The sequence below is a fragment of the Solanum stenotomum genome, chromosome 7 (assembly GCF_019186545.1).
Source record: "Solanum stenotomum isolate F172 chromosome 7, ASM1918654v1, whole genome shotgun sequence".
NCBI classification, from domain to species: domain Eukaryota; kingdom Viridiplantae; phylum Streptophyta; class Magnoliopsida; order Solanales; family Solanaceae; genus Solanum; species Solanum stenotomum.
In genome coordinates, this window is record NC_064288.1 from 55,338,359 (window position 1) to 55,360,127 (window position 21,769).

The window sequence follows — 21,769 nt, forward strand, 5'->3', positions numbered from 1 at the left end:
ATAAAGTAAGAAGAGAAAATAAATAAACTCAACAAATATCAACCTTCATAAATGTCATTTGACTAATTTTTGTTGTTTAACAAAAATTAATTATTAATTCCTCACATACTTCTCATAAAATTCAACAAATAATTCAGCAAATTTTATTAAATTATACAAGACAAATATTTCTTCTAACTGCTCCAATTAATCTTTTCCTTTTTAATATCTCATCCACCAAATGCCTTTTATATACAACTTAGCCAAAGAACAAGTTTATATATAAAATAAAATTAGTTCAAAACTCTTAAATTAGAAAAAGACAATTAGCTCAAATATCACAAAGTGTAGTGTCAAAAACAAAGTTAAACCAAACTATATGGGCGTTAAACAAGTTTATACAAATTACAAGGGGAGTATATGAAAAGAATACTCACGCGGCGCAAAAACAGTGGCAATATCGTGATTATGTGAACAAATAAGGGTAATTAATGAAGAGTCCTTCTGTATATGTTTGCCATTGTAGTTAACGGACGAACACCAGGGGCTCCGGTGCTTTGGCAGACATCAAACCTCAGTGTCGGAAAGAGACCCTCCTACTTGTCCCCTACCCGACCCCCCACCCACCCACCCCACTTAACCTACCACCCAACAAACAGAAATCAAAGAAGCTGTGTATTGATGTGTGGGAGTTATGGTGAAAGCATAACAGCAGTGAAATTGATTGAATAGGTGAGGGTTTCAAAGTGTTTGCCCTAATTTTTCTTGAGTTTTATTTGGGTTAATCATGATCAGTTTATGTTTTTGTGTAATGGGTCATGTTTAGTTTCAGTATTAGAGTTGATTTTTGTGGAAAAAAAAAGCTGTCTTTTTAGTTTTTAGGGGTTTAACTGATATGGGGTTTTGGTGAAAGTTGAGTTTTTTTTTTTGGGTAAATTGTGTTTGTTGGATAGTAATGTACTGTTTCATTTATTGATAAAGTTAGGGTAAACTAGTTAGGATCGTCATACTAAAAGTAGCAACATTTGCTGTGGTGGAGTCTTTGTTATTCATTTGAATGTTGAATTAATTTCTTTTTACTTGCTTAGTTTCGATTTGTTTGTCTTGCTTTCATTTTTAGTATGTTTAAAAAAAGAATGTTGATTACCCATTTTGGCAATTCTTTATTCAACTTTCTAACTTTCCACATGACATGTTGAGACCATGAGATTGAAGGACATTTTTGTATTCTATGTATCTTTAGTTTAAGACAACAAGTTTAAAAAATCTTCTTTAGTTTCTTAAACTTCATGCCAAGTCAAATTCAGACAAACAAATTGAAAAGGAGAGAGTAGTTAAGAGTTCAAGCTTTGTTCATCTGTTTGTAATTGATACTCATGTTTGTTTAGAATATCACGAGTGTGTACTTAATTGATGCTTAATTCAGTAGTCAGCATGAACACCTAACTGTGCTCAAATTGTTGTAACTTTTATTTACGGCGAGGTGTCGTGAAGGAGTCAATGTGAACTAGATGTTAAACTTTACTTGGGGATTGTTACAGCTAACACGACCTTTTCTTGTTACTTTTTTCCTTGGTTGTTTATTAAAAGAAGCTACTTTTTATTTGACAGGTTCAAGTGGTTCTGCAGGTTTAGGTAGATGGCGTGGACGGAAAAAGATGTCGAGAATGGAAAAGAAAGTGACTCACTTGGTAACAATGGTTTTCTGAAGGGAGGGCAATCTTCTTCTGGTTCCAAAGGTTCTCCTGGTAGAATAAGTTATGTAAAGAAGATTTTTGAAGACAAGGATGCCATCACTTATGCAAATATTCTTCGCTCTAGGAACAAGTTTGTTGATGCACTTGCAATCTATGAGAGTGTGTTGCAGAAGGATAGCGAGAGTATTGAGTCTCTGATTGGCAAAGGTATTTGCCTGCAGATGCAAAATATGGGGAGGCTTGCTTTTGAAAGTTTTTCTGAAGCCATCAAAGTGGACCCACAAAATGCATGTGCCCTCACCCATTGTGGAATTTTGTACAAAGATGAGGGTCGCCTGGTCGAGGCTGCTGAGGTATGTGCATGGAGTTATTTTTACTGGTATTAACAATAGTCATCTGATCACATTTAGTGGTATCCAATAATAATGATCACATTGGAGATGTTATTGGGGAGAGGTGATTAGACAGGACATGGCACAGTTGCGTCTTACTTATAACATGACCTTAGATAGGAAGGTGTGGAGGACACGAATAAGGCTAGAAAATTAATAGGTAGGAGTGCGTCCATACTAGTAGGTTGGAATGGATTGTCTTGTTGCCTTACCAGTAGTCATAAAACTACGCTTGTAGTTTCTTGCTCTTCGATTTCTGTTGATATCTGTTGTTTTGTTTAGTTCGATCATAGTATTATTTGTTGTAATACTTTTCTACTACTATATGTTGTTTTTGTTACTAGCTCTCGTCTCTTGCACTTCCATTACGTCTTTTTCTAGACTGTTTTTTGTCTTGAGCCAAGGGTCTATCGAAACAACCTATCTACCTCACCTTAGTGGTAGAGGTAAGATCTGCATACACTCTACACTACCCAGACCCCACTTTGTAGAACTGCACTAGCATGATGTTGTTGTACATTCAATCTGTTATGGATATAGTGGAGCTTCTGATGTTAATAACTCATGATTCCTTGTTTTGATAGGTTTGACGGAAACAAACTGCAAGTGTGAGAATCTCATCTTCTCTTTTTTTTTTTTTTTGATAAACGGTGCATCATCCACAAAAGAGCATAAAGTAGATGCGTAGTTAGAAGGAAAGGAAAAAGTATTAACAAATGCACTAATGAATCCCTTTTCAGTGTCAATCTAAGACAAGGGACCTAACAAATCCAGCAACTGATTAATGCTAATTACAGTAGTCATATTAATCCAGCAAAAAGGATAAAGTAATCACTTTGTTTTGAGGGAGTGATTTGGAGTTGAGATTCCATCAAAACACCTCATATCCCTTTCATTCCATATGGACTAGAAGATAGCAGCAGGGATCATCCTCCAAATCCTTTTGATAGCCTTATAAACTCTCCACAAGCTCCAGTTCAAGTGTGCCTCTTTTATGGTCTCCGGCATGACCCATTTTAAAGCAAAAATACAGTAATGCATTATGGGTTCCAAGTGTGCCAAAAAAGATGTGCTTTTTTCACATGGCTAGCTACTAAAGGGGTGATTTTGACAGTAGAATATCTTAGAAAGCGGAAGGTTATTTGTGTTAGTTGGTGCTACATGTGTAAGGAGTCGGGTGAGACGTGGATCATCTTCTTATACATTGCGGGCTAACCATGAGATTATTGTGGGATATGTTTAGGTGGTTTGGCACCCTTGGGCAATGCAAAATACTGTGAAAGAGTTGGAAGAGCGGGAGAAGGAGGTGAAGACGAAGGAACGTAGTCTAATTCTTTGGTACAACAACAACATATCCAGTTTAGTCCCACAAAGTGGGGTCTAGGGAAGGTAGAGTGTACATAGACCTTACCCTACCTCAGAGGTAAAGAGACTGATTCCAATAGACCCTTGGCTTAAGAAAAACAGTCCAAAGCAGTCCCGAAGTCTAATTTTTTTGTAGTTACTTTAATTTTGTATTGCATTGTATCCTTCTCATTGACACAAGAGACCTGTAAGAAGCTTGGAAGTAACTAGTAATAACTTATAGTAATATGCTTGCCGAGTAGCCAATGCTCTGTCAAATTTTTTGAAGGCAGAAATGATTAGAGGCAGGTGGGAAGAGATTTAAATTTGGAGAAAAATATGGTATCAATGAGAGTAGATGAATGCTTACCTTTTTAGCAGCAAATGAGTTGAAATATTATTTTAATTAGTTCAAAGATTTCAGATCTCCGACAAACTAGGCTGATAAATATCAAGCTAAAAGCTAGGTAGAAATAGTTGAATACAGAAATGGACTTCTGTTTTTGGTGAAGTGGAGTCTTAAAGGCCTTGAAGATAGAAATATGCACCAAGGCAATTTCAAAAAGAAAAGAATAGAAATGCACCAAGGAGTTCATTCTTATGGTGCTAATGTGACTGGATTTCGAAGTCTGCCTTGATGGAAGAGCTGGACAAAATTTGCTCTAGAGATGGTAAATTGACCTCTTATATGATCGTTTTGACAAGTTAATTTTTTTTGATACCGAGAAATTTGTTTGGATCCTCTCAAATCCCTCTACATTTGCCAAGTGAGCTGAGCCCTGGGGGCATCATTTTGACAAGGTTAATTCAAACTAAAAGATTTAGGAAGTGATCAGGATTAGATGGAATTCTGATTAAGCAAATGATCTAGCTTCATTAGTTTACTGCAAAAGTTTACATGAGTTGCTTTAAATTATTCTGGTGTTTTTTTCGTGACGAAATAACCACTGTTCGAAGCTATTAATCTTTTCATTTATAGTTCACTTAATTTTTATGTTGAATTTGAATCAGAAGCTTATCACTAATCAGAGCTCTCTTTTGCTTCATTTATAATTTCAGTTAATCTTTATCTTTAAATTGAATCAATGCAGTCCTATGAGAAAGCACTTAAAGCTGACCCCTCATATAAACCAGCAGCAGAATGCCTTGCAATTGTATTGACTGATATTGGAACCAGCCTGAAGCTTGCTGGCAACACTCAGGAGGGAATTCAAAAATACTATGAAGCTATCAAAATTGATTCACACTATGCGGTGATTAATTCCACTTTCCAGTGACCTTTTTTACTTTGCTTACCATGGCTTTATCACGAAAGCCCAAACTTTAACATGTTGTGTTGTATTTGCAGCCTGCTTACTATAACCTTGGCGTTGTATATTCAGAAATGATGCAATACGATATGGCCCTTAATTGCTATGAGAAGGCTGCACTGGAGCGGCCCATGTATGCTGAAGCTTATTGCAATATGGGTGTTATATTCAAAAATCGTGGGGATTTGGAGTCTGCAATTGCTTGTTATGAGAGGTTGCTTCAATGTTAAATTCAGTTTATTTGATTGAAGTTTGTATTTTATGTGAGGTGGTTATATATGATTTGCAGTCTCCATCTGATTACTTTTATTTCTCGTTATGCTTATTCAGGTGTTTAGCTGTGTCCCCAAATTTTGAGATCGCAAAGAATAACATGGCAATTGCTCTGACTGATTTAGGCACAAAGGTAAATTAGTGTGTGAATAGTCCTAACTTTTTTAAATGGCATTCAAATCCTTCAATGTGAAGACTTTTTACTAATTTAGCAGTTATTACTATCGCTATATCGGCTTCCTGTACTGTTAATCTAACAGTCCATATTGCAATTTCATAGTGAAGAGCATGGTAACCATGCTTAGAAGCATTTCACATTCACTTTCTGCCTTATAGTTCACATATCTATCTTTTGCTTCTTGTTGAACATTAGAAGATATGTTTCAAGTTTATTATTTTAAGTATTTAATTTTATTTTTGTTCTAGATGAACATACTTCAAATTTTAAATGAGAAATCCATACAAATTTTGATAAGATTTTTTTCATACAATAAATTGGACACAATTGTTTTGAATCCTACAAGTGTTTGATTCAAATTGATACCACAACCAAATTCAGCCTTACGTTTCAAAGAAAAAATCCTTGCTTATTTCAAAGTCAAAAAAGCCATTGAAGGATAAATATTTTGAGTGGTGAGCATTTAGCAGATACTGCTTGCTATGAAGGCTGAAATATTATCTTAGCAGCATAAGAAGTTTCCAATTGACAACTCCCCGCCCCAATCCATTGGGAAAAAATGGAGGTTACCTTGAGGTGGAGGTTCCAATAAACATTATTGTTGAAGAATGAGAAAATCCCACATCGGTTAAAGAGATGGGTGGTCTCCTTATAAGATTTGGACAATCCTCCTACCTTTGAACTAGCTTTTGGGGTGTGACTTAGGCCCAAGACCTAATTTAACAATGATCACGTTTTCAAGGGAACAAATATGAAGACATATGCTTGTTCTTATCTTTTATTAGCAGTTTTAAGTTTTAACAAATTAGATTTTTTCCTTCTTCATTATAATAAATCAAGTTAGAGCTTTTCTGGTTTCTCAGGTCACTTCTTCTAGAACTTCCAAAATCTTGTCATGCTTATGAATTCTTGTTTTTTCTATTCAGGTTAAGTTGGAAGGAGACATCAACCAAGGTGTGGCATATTACAAGAAAGCTCTTTGCTATAACTGGCACTATGCTGATGCTATGTATAATCTGGGTGTTGCCTATGGTGAAATGCTGAAATTTGACATGGTAATTTTGTGCTCAAGTCCCTCCACTTTCACTCTAAAATGACAACATTTTAGAATAATATGTGCTCTTGCAGTTGACATAAGGGCTGTGTAGCATAATGCAGTAATAGGATTGTTGAGTTATCAGCTATGAAGTTGTTGGTTAGTTTTGTGGGGTATCTAGATCAACATTGAAGAGCCACATTTTTCAGAGATTGCACTTATTTCTGCAGCCCACAATGGCTGAGGTTCACTCTCTACTATTTCCTCTGTCCCAATTTATGTGGCACACTTCTCTTTAGTCTATCCCAAAGGCCAAAACGAATGACCACTTCTTGTGTTTAGAAATTGTGAGAAATATATACGAAAAATATTATTGAATTGTGTATCTAAATAGTTACATTGAGACCCTATTTATAGACACTACATTGGAATCCTTTTCCAACTAGGATTCCTATTCTTATTCCTATTCATATTCCTATTCCTCTTTCTATTCTAAGTAGGAAATACTTATTACTATTCTAACACTCCCCCTCAAGCTGGTGCATACAAATCATATGTACCTAGCTTGTTACAGATGTAATTAATACGAGGACATGTGAGGGACTTGGTGAAGATATCTGCAAGCTGATCATTTGACTTCACAAATTTCGTAACAATATCTCCCGAGAGTATCTTTTCTCTGACAAAGTGACAGTCAATCTCAATGTGCTTAGTCCTTTCATGAAACACTGGATTTGATGCGATATGAAGAGCCGCTTGATTATCACACACAAGTTCCATCTGATCAACTTTGCCAAATTTTAGTTCTCCCAGCAACTGTTTGATCCAAACTAGCTCACAAGTTGCTGTCGCCATTGCTCGATATTCTGATTCTGCACTAGATCGAGCAACCACATTCTGTTTCTTACTCTTCCACGACACCAAATTACCTCCTACTAAAACACAATATCCGGATGTCGAACGTCTGTCAGAGGGTGATCCTGCCCAATCAGCGTCTGTATATCCAATGATATGCTCATGGCCTTGATCCTCAAAGAGTAGTCCTTTACCGGGAGCTGACTTTATATATCGCAGAATACGAACAACTGCTTCCCAATGACTATCACAAGGGGAAGTCATAAACTGACTTACAACACTCACAGGAAAAGAGATGTCAGGTCTAGTCACTGTGAGATAATTCAACTTTCCAACAAGTCGTCTATACCTTTCAGGATTACTAAGTGGCTCCCCCTGTCCTGGAAGGAGTTTAACATTCGGATCCATAGGAGTGTCAACAGGTCTACATCCCATCATTCCTGTCTCCTCAAGAATGTCTAAGGCATACTTGCGTTGAGAAATAACAATACCTGATCTAGACTGAGCAACCTCAATACCTAGAAAATACTTCAATCTGCCAAGGTCTTTAGTTTGGAAGTGCTTAAAGAGATGTTGCTTCAAATCGGTGATACCATCTTGATCATTACCGGTGATAACAATATCATCAACGTAAACAACCAAATAGATACATCGACTTGGTGCAGAATGCCGATAAAACACAGAGTGATCAGCTCCACTACGAGTCATGCCAAACTCCTGAATTACTGTGCTGAACTTCCCAAACCAAGCTCGAGGAGACTGTTTTAGACCATAGAGTGACCTGCGCAATCGACATACAAGGCTACTAGACTCCCCCTGAGCAACAAAACCAGGTGGTTGCTCCATATAGACTTCTTCCTCAAGATCACCATGCAGAAAAGCATTCTTAATGTCCAACTGATGAAGAGGCCAATGACGAACGGCAGCCATAGATAGAAAAAGACGAACAGATGCAATTTTAGCCACAGGAGCGAAAGTGTCACTATATTCTAGCCCAAATATCTGAGTATACCCTTTGGCAACAAGGCGAGCCTTAAGTCGATCAACTTGACCGTCTGGACCAATTTTAACTGCATAAACCCAACGACAACCAACAGTAGATTTACCTGCAGGAAGGGAGACAAGCTCCCAAGTACCACTCTTATGTAAAGCAGACATCTCATCAACCATAGCCTGCCTCCATCCAGAATGAGAAAGTGCTTCACCTGTAGTCTTAGGAATGGAAATAGAGGACAAAGACGACACAAATGCATAATGGGGTGATGATAGACGATGATAACTTAAGAAGGTATAATGTGGGTTAGTATTTCGAGTGGATCGTATACCTTTTTGAAGTGCAAGCGGTTGGCTAGGAGGAGGCAAGTCCGCAGTAGGAGCAGGGTCTGGCGCATGACATGAATCATCTGGGACTAGGGTTGGACGTGGACGGCGATGATAAGTTAGTAGTGGTGGCACTACAACTGGAGATGTAGAAGTAACCGTAGATTCCTCAAAGGTTGGCACAGGTAAAACCTGAGGTATGGGTAAGACCATAGAGACATCGGGATGATCAGAAGATGTATAGTAAGGCTGAGACTCAAAAAATGTAACATCAGCGGACATAAGGTATCGATGAAGATCATGTGAATAACAACGATACCCTTTTTGGACTCGAGAGTAACCAAGAAAGACACATTTGAGGGCACGAGGAGCTAATTTATCTTTTCCTGGGGCTAAGTTATGAACAAAGCATGTGCTCCCAAAGACACGAGGAGGGATAGGATAGAGATGTGACTGAGGAAACAGTATGGAATGGGGAACCTGATTCTGAATAGAAGAAGAGGGCATTCTATTTATCAAATAACAAGACGTAAGAACTGCATCTCCCCAAAAACGCAGTGGAACATTGGATTCAAGGAGAAGAGTACGAGCGGTCTCAATAAGATGCCGATTTTTTCTTTCAGCTACACCATTTTGCTGAGGGGTGTATGGACAAGTAGTCTGGTGAATAATGCCTTGGTGAGTCATAAACTCCTGAAATTGGGAGGATAAGTATTCTAAGGCATTATCACTACGAAAAGTACGAATAGAAACACCAAACTGATTTTGTATTTCAGCAAAGAAACTTTTGAAAATAGAAAATAACTCAGAACGATCTTTCATTAAGAAAACCCAAGTACATTTTGAATAATCATCAATGAAACTAACAAAATAACGAAATCCTAAGGTGGAACTGACTCTACTAGGACCCCAAATATCTGAATGAACTAATGAAAAAATAGACTCTGAACGACCCTCAGTACTACGAGAAAACGTAGCACGAGTGTGTTTCCCAAGTTGACACGACTCACAATCTAATGTGGATAAACTAGACAAACTAGGCACCATCTTTTGCAGTTTGGATAGACTCGGATGTCCCAAACGTTTGTGAATTAGATCTGGGGAATCTGTAACGGAGCATGCTGCTAAGGAGTTTGAAGAGGTAAGATAGTAAAGGCCTTGTGATTCATGTCCTGTTCCAATCATCTGTCCCGTACTGCGGTCCTGCATGAGAAAAAAATCATCGAAAAAAGTTATGCTACAATGTAGGGCTTTCGTCAAACGACTAACAGATGCTAGATTAAAAGGAGAACCAGGGACATAAAGAACAGAGTCTAAGGTGACAGAAGATAGGGGTTTGGCTTTTCCAACCCCTTTTGGTTTTGTTTGGATCCCATTGGCTAAAGTAATAGCTGAAAGAGATTGTGAATAAACAATATCGGATAAAAGTGATTTATTACCAGAGATATGATCAGAAGCCCCAGAGTCCATGACCCATGTTCCAAGAGTACTAGATTGCGACACACAAGCAAAAGAATTACCCGTAACAGAGACATCAGGTTGTGCAACCGAAACTACTTGTGGAGACGTTTGCTTATTTGCACGATACTGAAGGAACTCATCATATTCTGTCTGAGCAATATGAGCATTATTGGATGGTTGATTAGGTTGAGCACCATATGCTATTGGTGGAGATGTCTGTTTACTTGCGCGATTTCGAAGGAACTCATTATACTCCTTTAGAACAATAGGATCATAACTGGGTGGTGGACCATGCAAAATATAACATATATCACGAGTGTGTCCAGACTTATGACAATGACTACACTTGGATCGAGGTTTCCCAAAACGCCCTCCCCCTCGCCGATTCTCCATAGATTGATATGTACGCTTTTCAAAGGTTTGAGATGCGAGAATAGATGAGTCAACAGTGGGTGATGAAACTACCTTGTGACTGGGAGGTGCCGCAAGACGAAGGAGACGAGAGAATAATTCATCGATTGTAGGAACTGTAGGGCTAGCTAAAATCTGATCACGTACAGAATCATGATCAGGAGGAAGTCCAGCAAGAGTAAGAACTAGAAACAATGTTTGTCTGTGTTCTTGTTGTTTTTCCACATTCGTAGTAACTGGCATTAATGTGTCAAATTCCTCCATGACTGCCTGTACCTGTCCCAAGTAAGTAGACATATCGGATTCTTGTTTCTTTAAGTTGGTCAATCGAGATATCACATCATAGAATCGAGATATGTCATTAGTGTATAAAGCACGAGCCTTTTCCCAAACTGTATAACACGTCTGGAATGGGCGAAACAAGGGCATCAACTTGGAATCAATAGAACGCCATAGGAGACTACATAATTGAGCATCTACTTTCTCCCATTGTGCTTTGGCTTTTCCATCTTCCTCACTAGTCTTTGCCTTTACATCTACCTCATAAGCCTTGTTCATTAAGTGATCTTGGACACCTTGACCCTTGCACCACAGCTCAACCGAGGAAGCCCAAGATAAATAGTTTGAACTTCCCAATAAAAGTTCTGAAGTGATTATAGGGCTAGAACTTCCAATCCCCATATTTTTGGAACCAAAAACATCACACCCAAAAGACATTATGCTAAATTTGTCTCGGAAAATTCAAATCTCAAAGAAAAGTCGCCGGAAACTGCCCGGAAATAGCCGGAACCCTAATTCCGGCGATCGGATCTGGTCAAAAACAGTATGGGCCTGGTCGGAATGGCTGGACGACCCCAACTGTCAAAAAAAATCTCAAAAAATATGATCAGAAAATTCCTCACGCACCGGCGCGTGAGACAGATCTCGCCGGAAACTGGCACCTCCGATCGGCGCGTGAGAGCGCGTGGGGTGGTGTTTTCCGGTGGTTTTGGCTGGGGTTTGGTCGCGGGGAATTTCCGAGCCTCGTGGTGGTGTTGGTTTTCACACAACACCCACAGAAAGAAAAAAGAATAACAAAATCAGACCCAACAGTCACCGGAAATTGACATAGACATACGGTGACTTGTTTGTTCTCACCAATGCTCTGATGCCATGTGAGAAATATATACGAAAAATATTATTGAATTGTGTATCTAAATAGTTACATTGAGACCCTATTTATAGACACTACATTGGAATCCTTTTCCAACTAGGATTCCTATTCTTATTCCTATTCATATTCCTATTCCTCTTTCTATTCTAAGTAGGAAATACTTATTACTATTCTAACAGAAATCATATAACTTTATAATCCCTATTTTTCCCTTTAATGAGATGATTTATAGTCGCAAATGTCTATGGCTTGTTTTAGACCACTAGTTTCAAAAGTCTCTTAAACTCTATGCGCAGTCAAACAAGGCCACTAAAATGGGACAGAGGGAGTACATAGATGTATAGTTTTCAGTACGTTTCCATTATCTTCTCTCTTTTTCCCCTCGTTCCACTCTTGTTAGTCATTTCTTCTCCTGGATGAGAAACTTATTCTTGTTGCTTCCATTGTGAAGGTGTTGATGATTTATTTTCATGTGCAGGCTATTGTGTTCTATGAACTTGCTTTCCACTTTAATCCTCATTGTGCTGAAGCATGCAACAATTTGGGAGTGATATACAAGGATAGGGACAACCTTGATAAAGCAGTTGAATGTTATCAGGCAATTATCTTGCACGTGTTTTTTTATATTTGGGTTGGCTGAGGATATAAATATTTTATTCAATTTGCGATTGCATGTTTCACAGATGGCTTTGTCAATCAAACCAAACTTCTCTCAGTCATTAAACAATCTCGGAGTAGTTTACACTGTTCAGGTGAACATTGATTGATATCTACTAGTGTCTGTGTAGCATTGTTATGTCCTGTCGTTAGTAACATCTTTCTTGATTGCTCGCAGGGTAAAATGGATGCTGCTGCTAGCATGATTGAGAAAGCTATCATTGCAAACCCAACATATGCAGAGGCATATAATAATTTAGGTCGTTATTCCACCTCTCTTTTATGTGTGTAAACTTACAGTCTGTTCTTGTTTCTCTATGTATCTCGTGTCTATTTCTTTCTCATCCCAGTTTCTCTATAATGTTGCTCTGCCTAGCCCCTCAGGAAAAAAAAGAGAAAGAAGAAAATTAACTATCTCAGTTACACTTTTGGTTGTTATGGTGCTACTTTCTCTAGAACATTATTTCCGAGATTTATAATGTAACTACTTGAAACATATAGGAAGCTTTCTCGTCGCATCGCTCGAGAAAATGATTGATTCGAGGTTACTGTCCCTGTATTTTATGGAATTACCTGTTTCCACTCTTCTGATGTTTTCATCCACAAATTTCTCATTAAGCCATCCAATTTTATTGATAAGTTCTTCCAAAGTGTTGGATCCATCTTTTAGGTTGTTTATGCTGTCACATTTGTCTCAGTAATCCATTTAGTTGTGGAAAGTGATTAACCTTGCAGATGTATATTTTAAATCCTTGAAGAAGTATTACTCCTTAGGTTATTGGGATAATCAACTATTTGTTGGGAATTGTACAGGAGTTCTTTACAGGGATGCAGGCAATATATCCCTGGCCATTGAAGCATATGAGCAATGCCTCAAGATAGATCCTGATTCCCGAAATGCAGGCCAGGTATTGCCTATTCTCTTATGATTTTGGAAGTATCCTGACATTTTCTGCAAGACCCTTCTTTTGATATAAATACTGATCTTCAAAATATTTGTAACAATAGATGAATTCGATCATTAGATGCTACTTTTGATGGATGTTTAGCCTTGGCTACTTATCCTTTTTTTTTTTTTTTCTCAAAATAAAAAATAAAAAATAATTGTCAGATAGGATAAACTGTTATATTTCAAGTCCTTATAGACAAAAAATGAGAAGTTGGAATGCAATATATTTGAAAGTGAGTCAATGTCTGATAATCTCTTGACTATGCATATGAGAGGTGAATTTCTTACTTGACCAAAATGAGATGGCAATTTTTGCGTCTTCGTTTAGAAGTTTTTGGATTTGCTATACCTCCTTTCATGTATCTTTATTTTGTGTTCTGCAGAACCGGTTACTTGCCATGAACTACATTAATGAAGGAACTGATGACAAGTTATATGAGGCTCACAGGTTTTATTTTCTTCTTTCTTGTGGGATCTATTGTATAATATATGATGCTGCAAGTGCTACCTTAGCATGGGAGAAAAAGGGAAATTAACAAGTAGGGAAAAAGGATAAAGAAAGAATGGTGTGCATGCTGAGAGAGTAAGGAAGAATTTGAGGAAGTCTTCTTTGCACAGAAGATAGCCAATAGGCATAATACTAATAACAATAGCCTTGTGAGATTTTTATCAAAGAAAATGCCAAAAGCATAATACGAATAACAACTTTTTAAGGACATGACTGACATATGAGTTTCCTTTGATTGTGCATTAAAAAGAATAGTATATATGTGGTCAATCTTACTCATCAACAAAATATATATATGTGGTCAATAATGTTTGCTGTATAATCTTGATGTTGATGTGTGATATGTACGATATGGTACCTAACATGGACATAGGAACCTTTATTGTAGTCTGCTTCACAGAATTCACAGAATCACAGGTATCAACTTCCCCCTTTGCGACACTAAGTAACTACAGGGCTTGTGCCCATATAAACCTCTTTTAATCCATTTCATGAGATCAATCAGAAGTTCCATTAGATAGGAGAGAGTTAAACCACATAAATCTCATCTTTTCAGTTTCTCGTAACTCCTTTTCCTATCTATACAGTGGGGAAGCCAGTGCTAACAATAGAACTCTAGTCCTATGTTATATGGACTTTTATATTTCACCCACTAGGTCAAATGCCAATATGATATGATTCTAATATAGGTAGGAATAGCTTGCAGTTTTTCTCTCCTTCCTGGTGCACTTTAGTGGTCTCTAGTGTGCACCCTTCGCTGGAATGGCAAAGGGATGATTGAGAAAGATGCAAACATATCGGACCTTAAGCTTATGAAGAATGGCAAGCAATCTGCACCTACCATTGGATTGGAAACACTGATAAGCAAGCTTCCACGGGTGACCCTAATGACCCATAGCTGGCACTCCCAAGTAAGAGTGGGAGTAAGGCTACCCCCCATCGGGAGGCCAGGGAGTTATGATGCAGCTATAGAATGTTCGTGCGACTGCATGTGCAGAGAGTGTTAAGCCAGTAACTACAGAACCAGATTCGCAAGTTGTAGATGGAACCGTGACTGGGTCGGAGAAGGTTATTGAGTTATTGGCGATTGATGAGGTCGGGACTGTGATCAATGGAGATACTCCACTAAACCCTAGTCCCCAAATGTTGGGGTTTGAGTCGACAAATGGAACAGTGACATCTGGGATTGTAACCCAGACCCCAATGGAGGAGGGCAAACTGAGGCTGGCTCTAATGGTGGATGGAATACTCTATTCACTGGGAACAAGCTCGCAGAGAAAGGTTCGAGTCTCAGAGAAACTCAAAACTGTCATAGAAAGACCGGGGGAGATGCACAACTTGCAGATGGCCTACACCAGGAGCTCGTGGAGACTGAAAAGGAGGTCAGGGCACAATTTGAAAAGTGGTCCTCAACTGAGGAGAGTGTTATTAGGAAAAAATACTGAGTTCAATGGCTGAAGTTGCGGGACCCAAATTCAGAGTACTCTTTTGCCAACATGAAAAGCAGGATTGCACAAAATAGAATTTTTCCAATTTGACTACTGAGTGTGGGACTCAAATACACGGTGAAAATAATATTGAAAAAGATGAATTCAACTTTTATAAGCAATGTCTTGGTTCTGATACTAGTTCCTTACCAACTTTACAAGCTGCATCTAATTGCCCCTGTTACATCGGAGGAGGTTCTTAAAGCTTTAAATGACATTGATGGAATGAAGTCCTCAGGCCACAATGGATTTAATGCTTGTTTCCTTGAAAAATCAAGGCCAGTTATAGACAGCAATGTTACTGATCCTGTATTGAAGTTCTTTGAGTCCATTATGTGGGTTTTTCTTGAATAAGGGCTGATCAGTCTCAGCTTTCCTGATGGTTTTGTCAAATGGGTTTATGACTTGTGCCACTATCGTCTCTATGCAATTGTTGTTAATGGTATGCTCACAACCTTTCCTGCTAAGAGGGGATTAAGATTGGGTCATCTCCTCTCACCTTTCCTGCTAAGACAACATTACCTTACCATGCTTCTGAGGAGAAATCCTGATTTTAATTCACCCTAAATGTGAAAAGCTTAATATTATCCCACTAGGATTTGGTGATAACTTATTGCTGGTCTGCAAAGGGGATTAGATCTCTGTGATGAAACTGTTTGTTTGCTTCCAGAACTTTTCTGCAGCCTCTGGCCTCAAAGCAAATGTCAACAAAAGTTCTGTGTATTTTGGAGGACTTGACACTGCCACTAAGCAGAATATTCTTAACATGTTACACAATATACAAGGGATGCTTGCCTTTTAGGTATTTTGGTGTACCATTAAGCACTAAAAGGCTACTAATCTGGCAGAATTATCAGAGGGCTGCACTGAGTTGGGAGGATGATTGCAATGGATGGTCACTCATGTGAATAGAAGGAAGGCTATGGCAGAAATGTTCAGGATTGTTGTTGCTGGTTGTGTGTATTTTGTATGACAGGAGAAGAATGCAAGATTTCTCCAATGCCAGAGAAAGGGACCCTGAGTCAGTTACCAGAATGATTGTCCGAGAAACAGTCAAGAGAGAAAGCCTAAAGCCCAAGCTAGCTAGTAGAATTCATGCTCTTAATTTCTACCCTGGAGTTATTGGCATAGCATAGTGTTCTTTAGTTATTTTGTCTGCTGGACTCATGAGACTGTCCATAAGCCAGTTTCCCTTCGAGCTTTGTACATAACATCATTTTGGTTAATAAACCTCTTTATCACCAAAAACAAAAAAAGATAAAAGTGAGCTGGGGGACCTTTTTCTTTTTTCATGACCAAGAAATTATTCTGAGCAAACCCTTAGCACCAATCACAACCTTTGAAACTCAGGTTATTGGGGCCTCTCTTCTACCCATCCTTATCTACTTAAATACCAAGCTTAGTTTGAATGGCACAAGGCCCAACCCTGTGACCTAAGTCACAAGTCCCTCAACCTTCGCCACTTGAACTAATCCCTGGGGGTTTGACAACTTTTGTTTCAATGGTGACGCAAAATAACCTTACTGATGACCTAGTAAATATCTTCCTGTCTACCTGGAAAAAAGGTGATTGAAATAGAGGAAAAAACAGTAACTGGAGAAGGCTCAATGATCTCAACATTTTGAGGTTGAATTTTCCAAGTCTTACAATAAAGCTCACCCGCCCTCAAGTTTTTCATTAGCTCTGTTGCTGTTAGCATTAACCCGTGGCCTGCTATAACTTTCAAGTGAAATGAGATAACAAGTTTCGTCCAGCAAGTGTTTAGCCTTGCATGTTTCTGGATTAGTCAGGAAGTGAGTTTCCTGGAAGAAGTGGGCCATCGTGTTCCAACTTTCATTAAATTTAGAAGACTATGGATAAGAATGTTTTCTTTGAGTTTTTCTACTACTTGATATGCCTGTACCTAAACATGACACTGTATTATTCCTATATTTTTCTTTTCGTCACTTGGTGCTTGGATTAATAGGACTTCCCCAAAATCCCATATATGACCTTATTAAAGATAATGGAAAAAAGCTTCAGGTGGCCTTTGTCATTATGATTAGTAATATACATGTACCTGTAGTTGGCTGTATTTTTGGTTTCGCTTCTGTTTCTGGATCTGTTAGTGCCTATCCTGACTGTAAGTTGCATAATGCAGAGACTGGGGTCGGCGTTTTATGAAATTATATCCACAGTACACTTCATGGGACAACTCAAAAGTTCCGGAAAGGCCACTTGTGATTGGATATGTCTCACCTGATTATTTTACTCACTCTGTTTCATACTTCATCGAAGCACCACTTGCCCATCATGATTACACAAACTACAAGGTGGTGGTTTATTCATCTGTTGTAAAGGTATTCTTTTCAATCTCCAATCGCTCATTTATCTTTTTTTTAAGACAGCTCTTAGTTTGCTGTTCGGATTATATCATTAAGACATTCTTTGGGCAAAATCACTAAGGCATGCTCTTATATGGTTCTTTGTTTGGAACTGCAGGCAGATGCAAAAACAAACAGGTTTAGGGACAAAGTCATGAAAAAGGGTGGTCTCTGGAGGGATATCTACGGGATTGATGAGAAAAAGGTATCCAGCATGATCAGAGAAGATAAAGTTGATATCATGGTTGAACTTACAGGCCATACAGCAAACAATAAACTGGGAACCATGGCTTGCCGACCTGCGCCTGTACAGGTAATCTTTATCTTATGTCCTAAACTTAATTGTTTCCGATTTCAATATTGCTGCTCTGACTGAAGCCCAACTGCATCACATGAAATATGTCTGGCTTTTAAGGGAATGTTCTGGTCTTTCATTTTTATTTATTTTTTGATATACTTTTAACGGGAAATGATTAAGCTGAGCTCGCATACAATGAGAAACTGGAATTTGGTGGTTCTTCTGTTTTCCTTTATTAGGCTTATTAATAATCCCAAGGGAATATCTCCTTTCATCATTGCTATTACCAAGTTCATATTTCTAAAGAAGGTTTGGAGATTGGTGTGCATCATGTAATAAAAAGTCATGAGTATGTATGCACTCGATATCATTCCGAATTATGTTAGAGTGACTTTCGTCCATGCTAGCCTTGTAATTTCGTATGATTCAAATTGTGGATCTTATCGAGTAGAAGGAAAAATACGTACTTCATCTTCTTTGGTCATATGGCAATATATTTGTAAGATACATGGATAGCGGTGTTACTAGGAGAATTGCATGGGTGGTTCGAATTGTTATAAAACGGCTGTCCAGCAATTGCCTGTCAACTGAAAATTTTCATTTGAAATTGGTAAGCTAATTAGTTTATGAAGACATCTGAAGCCAAAGGTAAATCTTTTCCGAAATGGGATAGTTAGTTTTCATTTTACTGTCATTTTGGTTTTATGCTAATTCATCCACTCTTATTGAACGTCTGAAAAACATGTTTATGCTTTTAGTTATCAAAGCTTCCCTGCTATAAACGAAGTCTTAAACTAATCTACTTGCTATGACAGAATTTTTGAGCTGTTATTGCGCTGTCTCATGATTCTATATGTTTCTCCTGCTAGGTGACTTGGATTGGATACCCTAACACAACTGGTTTGCCCACTATTGATTATAGAATCACTGATGCTATGGCTGACCCTCCTAATGCAAAACAGAAGTAAGTGGGAGAAAGGTTTTTTTCATGTTGACCTTACCAAGTTGGATCTCACGACAATCTTGTGGCTAATCCTATAAATTTTTTTGGCAGACACGTGGAAGAGTTGGTCCGATTGCCAAATAGCTTTCTTTGTTATACACCCTCTCCTGAAGCTGGGCCAGTGTGTCCAGCACCTGCTTTATCCAATGGCTTCGTTACATTTGGTAGCTTCAACAATCTTGCCAAGGTATTAATCCGGAAACAAGTGTCATTGAGAAGCGTGTGATGGGATTGTTTTTTGCTTTTTAAAGTTCAACTGTATTCATTTATTCATTGATAGCATTCTGTGGTTCTTTCTCCTTTTATTCATGCTGACTTGCTTTCAATACAGATAACACCGAAAGTTCTACAAGTTTGGGCAAGAATTCTATCTGCAGTTCCACATTCTCGGCTAATTGTTAAGTGCAAGCCTTTCTGTTGCGATAGTGTGAGGCAGAGATTTCTTTCTATTCTAGAGCAGTTGGGATTGGAGCCACAGAGAGTTGATCTTTTGCCCTTAATCCTTCTAAATCATGATCATATGCAAGCATATTCCCTCATGGACATTAGGTAATGCTTTTGCTCATGTGGCCTTATATTCAGCAATCTGTGTAAGCTTTTGATTTCATTTGTAAATTGTTCACAAGGCTGTCTTTTTCAGTTCCACTTCCAAATTTATATGGGGTATCAAGCTTCACTTTGAAGATACCCAACGAATACAATGCTATTACTATCTCCATCTCTCTTCTTTCTCCTAGAAGATACCCAACGAATACAATGCATATGCTCTTCTCATCTTACTCATATGTTATATCTAAATTAAAGTTCATGATCCCTTTGTTCACTAGTGTTTTCTTCACTGAAGTCAACTATTTCTTTGCATTATTATCAAATACAAACATACAAATTTGCTGCAAGACTGTCAACAGTAAGTCGCAACATAGCTTGTCATGGAAGCTGCAGAAACATTTCGTATTTGATAGATCCCTGTTCATCAAGAAACTAAATAGACCTCCTTTTGTAGCTTGGATACTTTTCCTTATGCTGGAACAACCACCACATGTGAATCACTGTACATGGGAGTTCCTTGTGTCACTATGGGAGGTTCCGTACACGCTCACAATGTTGGTGTGAGTCTTCTTAAGACAGTCGGTAAGTATGTTTTTTTGATCTTGCTCTTATTAACTTGCTGTATATTACGAGCTCTTGTTCTTGCATTTGCCAATTGACCCCGAGAAATAAGTTTCAGGGGGAAATCATATGTTTGTTCTAACACATTGTACAATTGGTGGGCAATTTTGCATTTTAGGGTTAGAAAACCTTGTGGCGAGGAATGAAGATGAGTACGTTGAGTCAGCTATACAGCTGGCTTCAGATGTTACATCTCTATCAAACTTGAGAATGAGTCTGCGAGAACTGATGTCAAAATCACCACTTTGTGACGGGGCCAAGTTCACCCGAAACATCGAGTCAATATATAGGAGTATGTGGCGCAGGTACTGTGATGGCGATGTGCCATCTCTGAGGCGTATGGAATTATTACAGCAGCAGCAGACAAAAACTGAGTCGGTGGTTCCAGAAGAGTCACCTGTTAATTCATTGGAAAGAACCATCACTTCTGCTCCTACAGGCGGGTCAATTAAAGAGAATGGATTCACTACGATACCAGCCTTGGTACTTAACTCTTCCACTAGTGAAGAAAATGGGGTGCAGTCAAATCAAAATGGTAATCATGGTAACCTGAGTTGAGAGTTAGTTGTTTGCTCTGTGAACCTGTCCGTTAAGAAGTGGGGAATGATTGGTAATAGAAGCCAAGATTCAAGGACACAAGTCTTCAATAGCATGTCTGAAATGAGACCAAGCCTCTTGTATCATATAATTTACGGGGCAGTTATGCGCTAAATTGAACGACTGACATGGTTAATGTCTGCAGTCGTCTCTGTTGCGGAGTGTGCAGGCATAATTCTTTTTGCGGGGAAGAATGTTGGAAGGGCTAGTGAAATTATTATTTGTTCCAAAAAAAAATTAGAATTATAGTGTATTAGGATGTGGGTTGTACTAGTTATCTCTCTATGCTTGAGTTACAAGTTGGAATTTGTAGATTTGGATCATATTTCTAATGGAATGAATGATTTTTGTCTAAAGTTTTTCTGTTCAGCTTTTAAGAATGTTATGTTCCAAAGGGAAACATGACATTGATCAAATTTAAGAAAATTGACATGTACTAATATGCATACACACAATTTGGATAGTCATTAGGAGGGAGGGTTTCAAAAAAATTGGAGTAAAAGAAAATTAGTCATTTATATTCTCAAAAATTCATGGATTATTACACATGAAAAATTAAAAATATTTTGAATTCTTTTTTTGTGACCTAATTGCTTAAAAAAAGTGGTGTGAATCCTATAGAAGCTATGAATATTGTTCACTAGGTCATTACGAAAGGTCTAACACATGTGAAACTTAAGAAAATTTGAATTCTTATTTCCTCACCCTTAAAAGCTTATAAAGAATGGCGTAGACCCAATAGAACCTATGATATCGTTCACTAGGTATTGCAGATTCAAGAAATATTGGGTAAAAAAATTCGATCAATCAAAATCCCAAAAATTCATGTACTAATACACACTAAAATAAAAGAAAACTTATGACTCACAAAATTCGAGCTCAAATAAAGATGGTCACACATATTTTGAAAAATTTAACGAAGGATTCTGCAAAGGTTTCGCAAAGAAATCGTTCAAAAGCCATATGACCAAAATATTGATGGGCTAACATACGACAAATTGAGAGTTTGCCTAATTCCAGTAAATTGGCCCCTAAATGCTCAAAAATGACTTAGAAAATGGTGATATTGTACGTACTGCTCCCCCAACTCCATACAAAGGGTTCCGTAGCAATGAGCTAATACAGACGGAAAAAAAATCGCATAATCTAAAAGTTGGCTTGTCAATGCGAAAATATTCCTGAAAAAATATGGTGGGACTGTACGCAACGCTTCCCCAACTCATTAAGGAGGTCCTCATAAAATTTATTTAGAAAATTATTTTGGGTGTTCTGAAGCGCCAGATCCATGAACTAATACACATGGAAAATCAAGAAAGCCACGTAATTCC

At 38.1% G+C, this 21,769-nt stretch overlaps 1 protein-coding gene across 2 annotated transcripts; it reads left to right on the forward strand.

The window, feature by feature from the left end:
* The first annotated feature begins 523 nt into the window (after nt 1–523).
* LOC125870254 (probable UDP-N-acetylglucosamine--peptide N-acetylglucosaminyltransferase SPINDLY) lies at nt 524–20,794 on the forward strand. 2 transcript variants are annotated; one of them, XM_049550640.1, is made up of 18 exons: nt 524–711; nt 1,591–2,029; nt 4,504–4,665; nt 4,761–4,936; nt 5,053–5,128; nt 6,100–6,228; nt 11,888–12,007; nt 12,093–12,161; nt 12,245–12,326; nt 12,880–12,974; nt 13,399–13,463; nt 17,151–17,349; nt 17,492–17,686; nt 18,541–18,635; nt 18,726–18,861; nt 19,006–19,223; nt 19,678–19,805; nt 19,963–20,794. In XM_049550640.1, the coding sequence occupies exons 2-18, from the start codon at nt 1,619–1,621 to the stop codon at nt 20,400–20,402; spliced, it is 2,796 nt and encodes a 931-aa protein (XP_049406597.1). In that variant the 5' UTR covers nt 524–711; nt 1,591–1,618; the 3' UTR covers nt 20,403–20,794. The 2 variants fall into 2 exon arrangements, with proteins under 2 accessions (XP_049406597.1, XP_049406598.1); XM_049550641.1 differs by having other exon boundaries at nt 600–711; nt 1,609–2,029.
* Nucleotides 20,795–21,769: the final 975 nt, after the last annotated feature.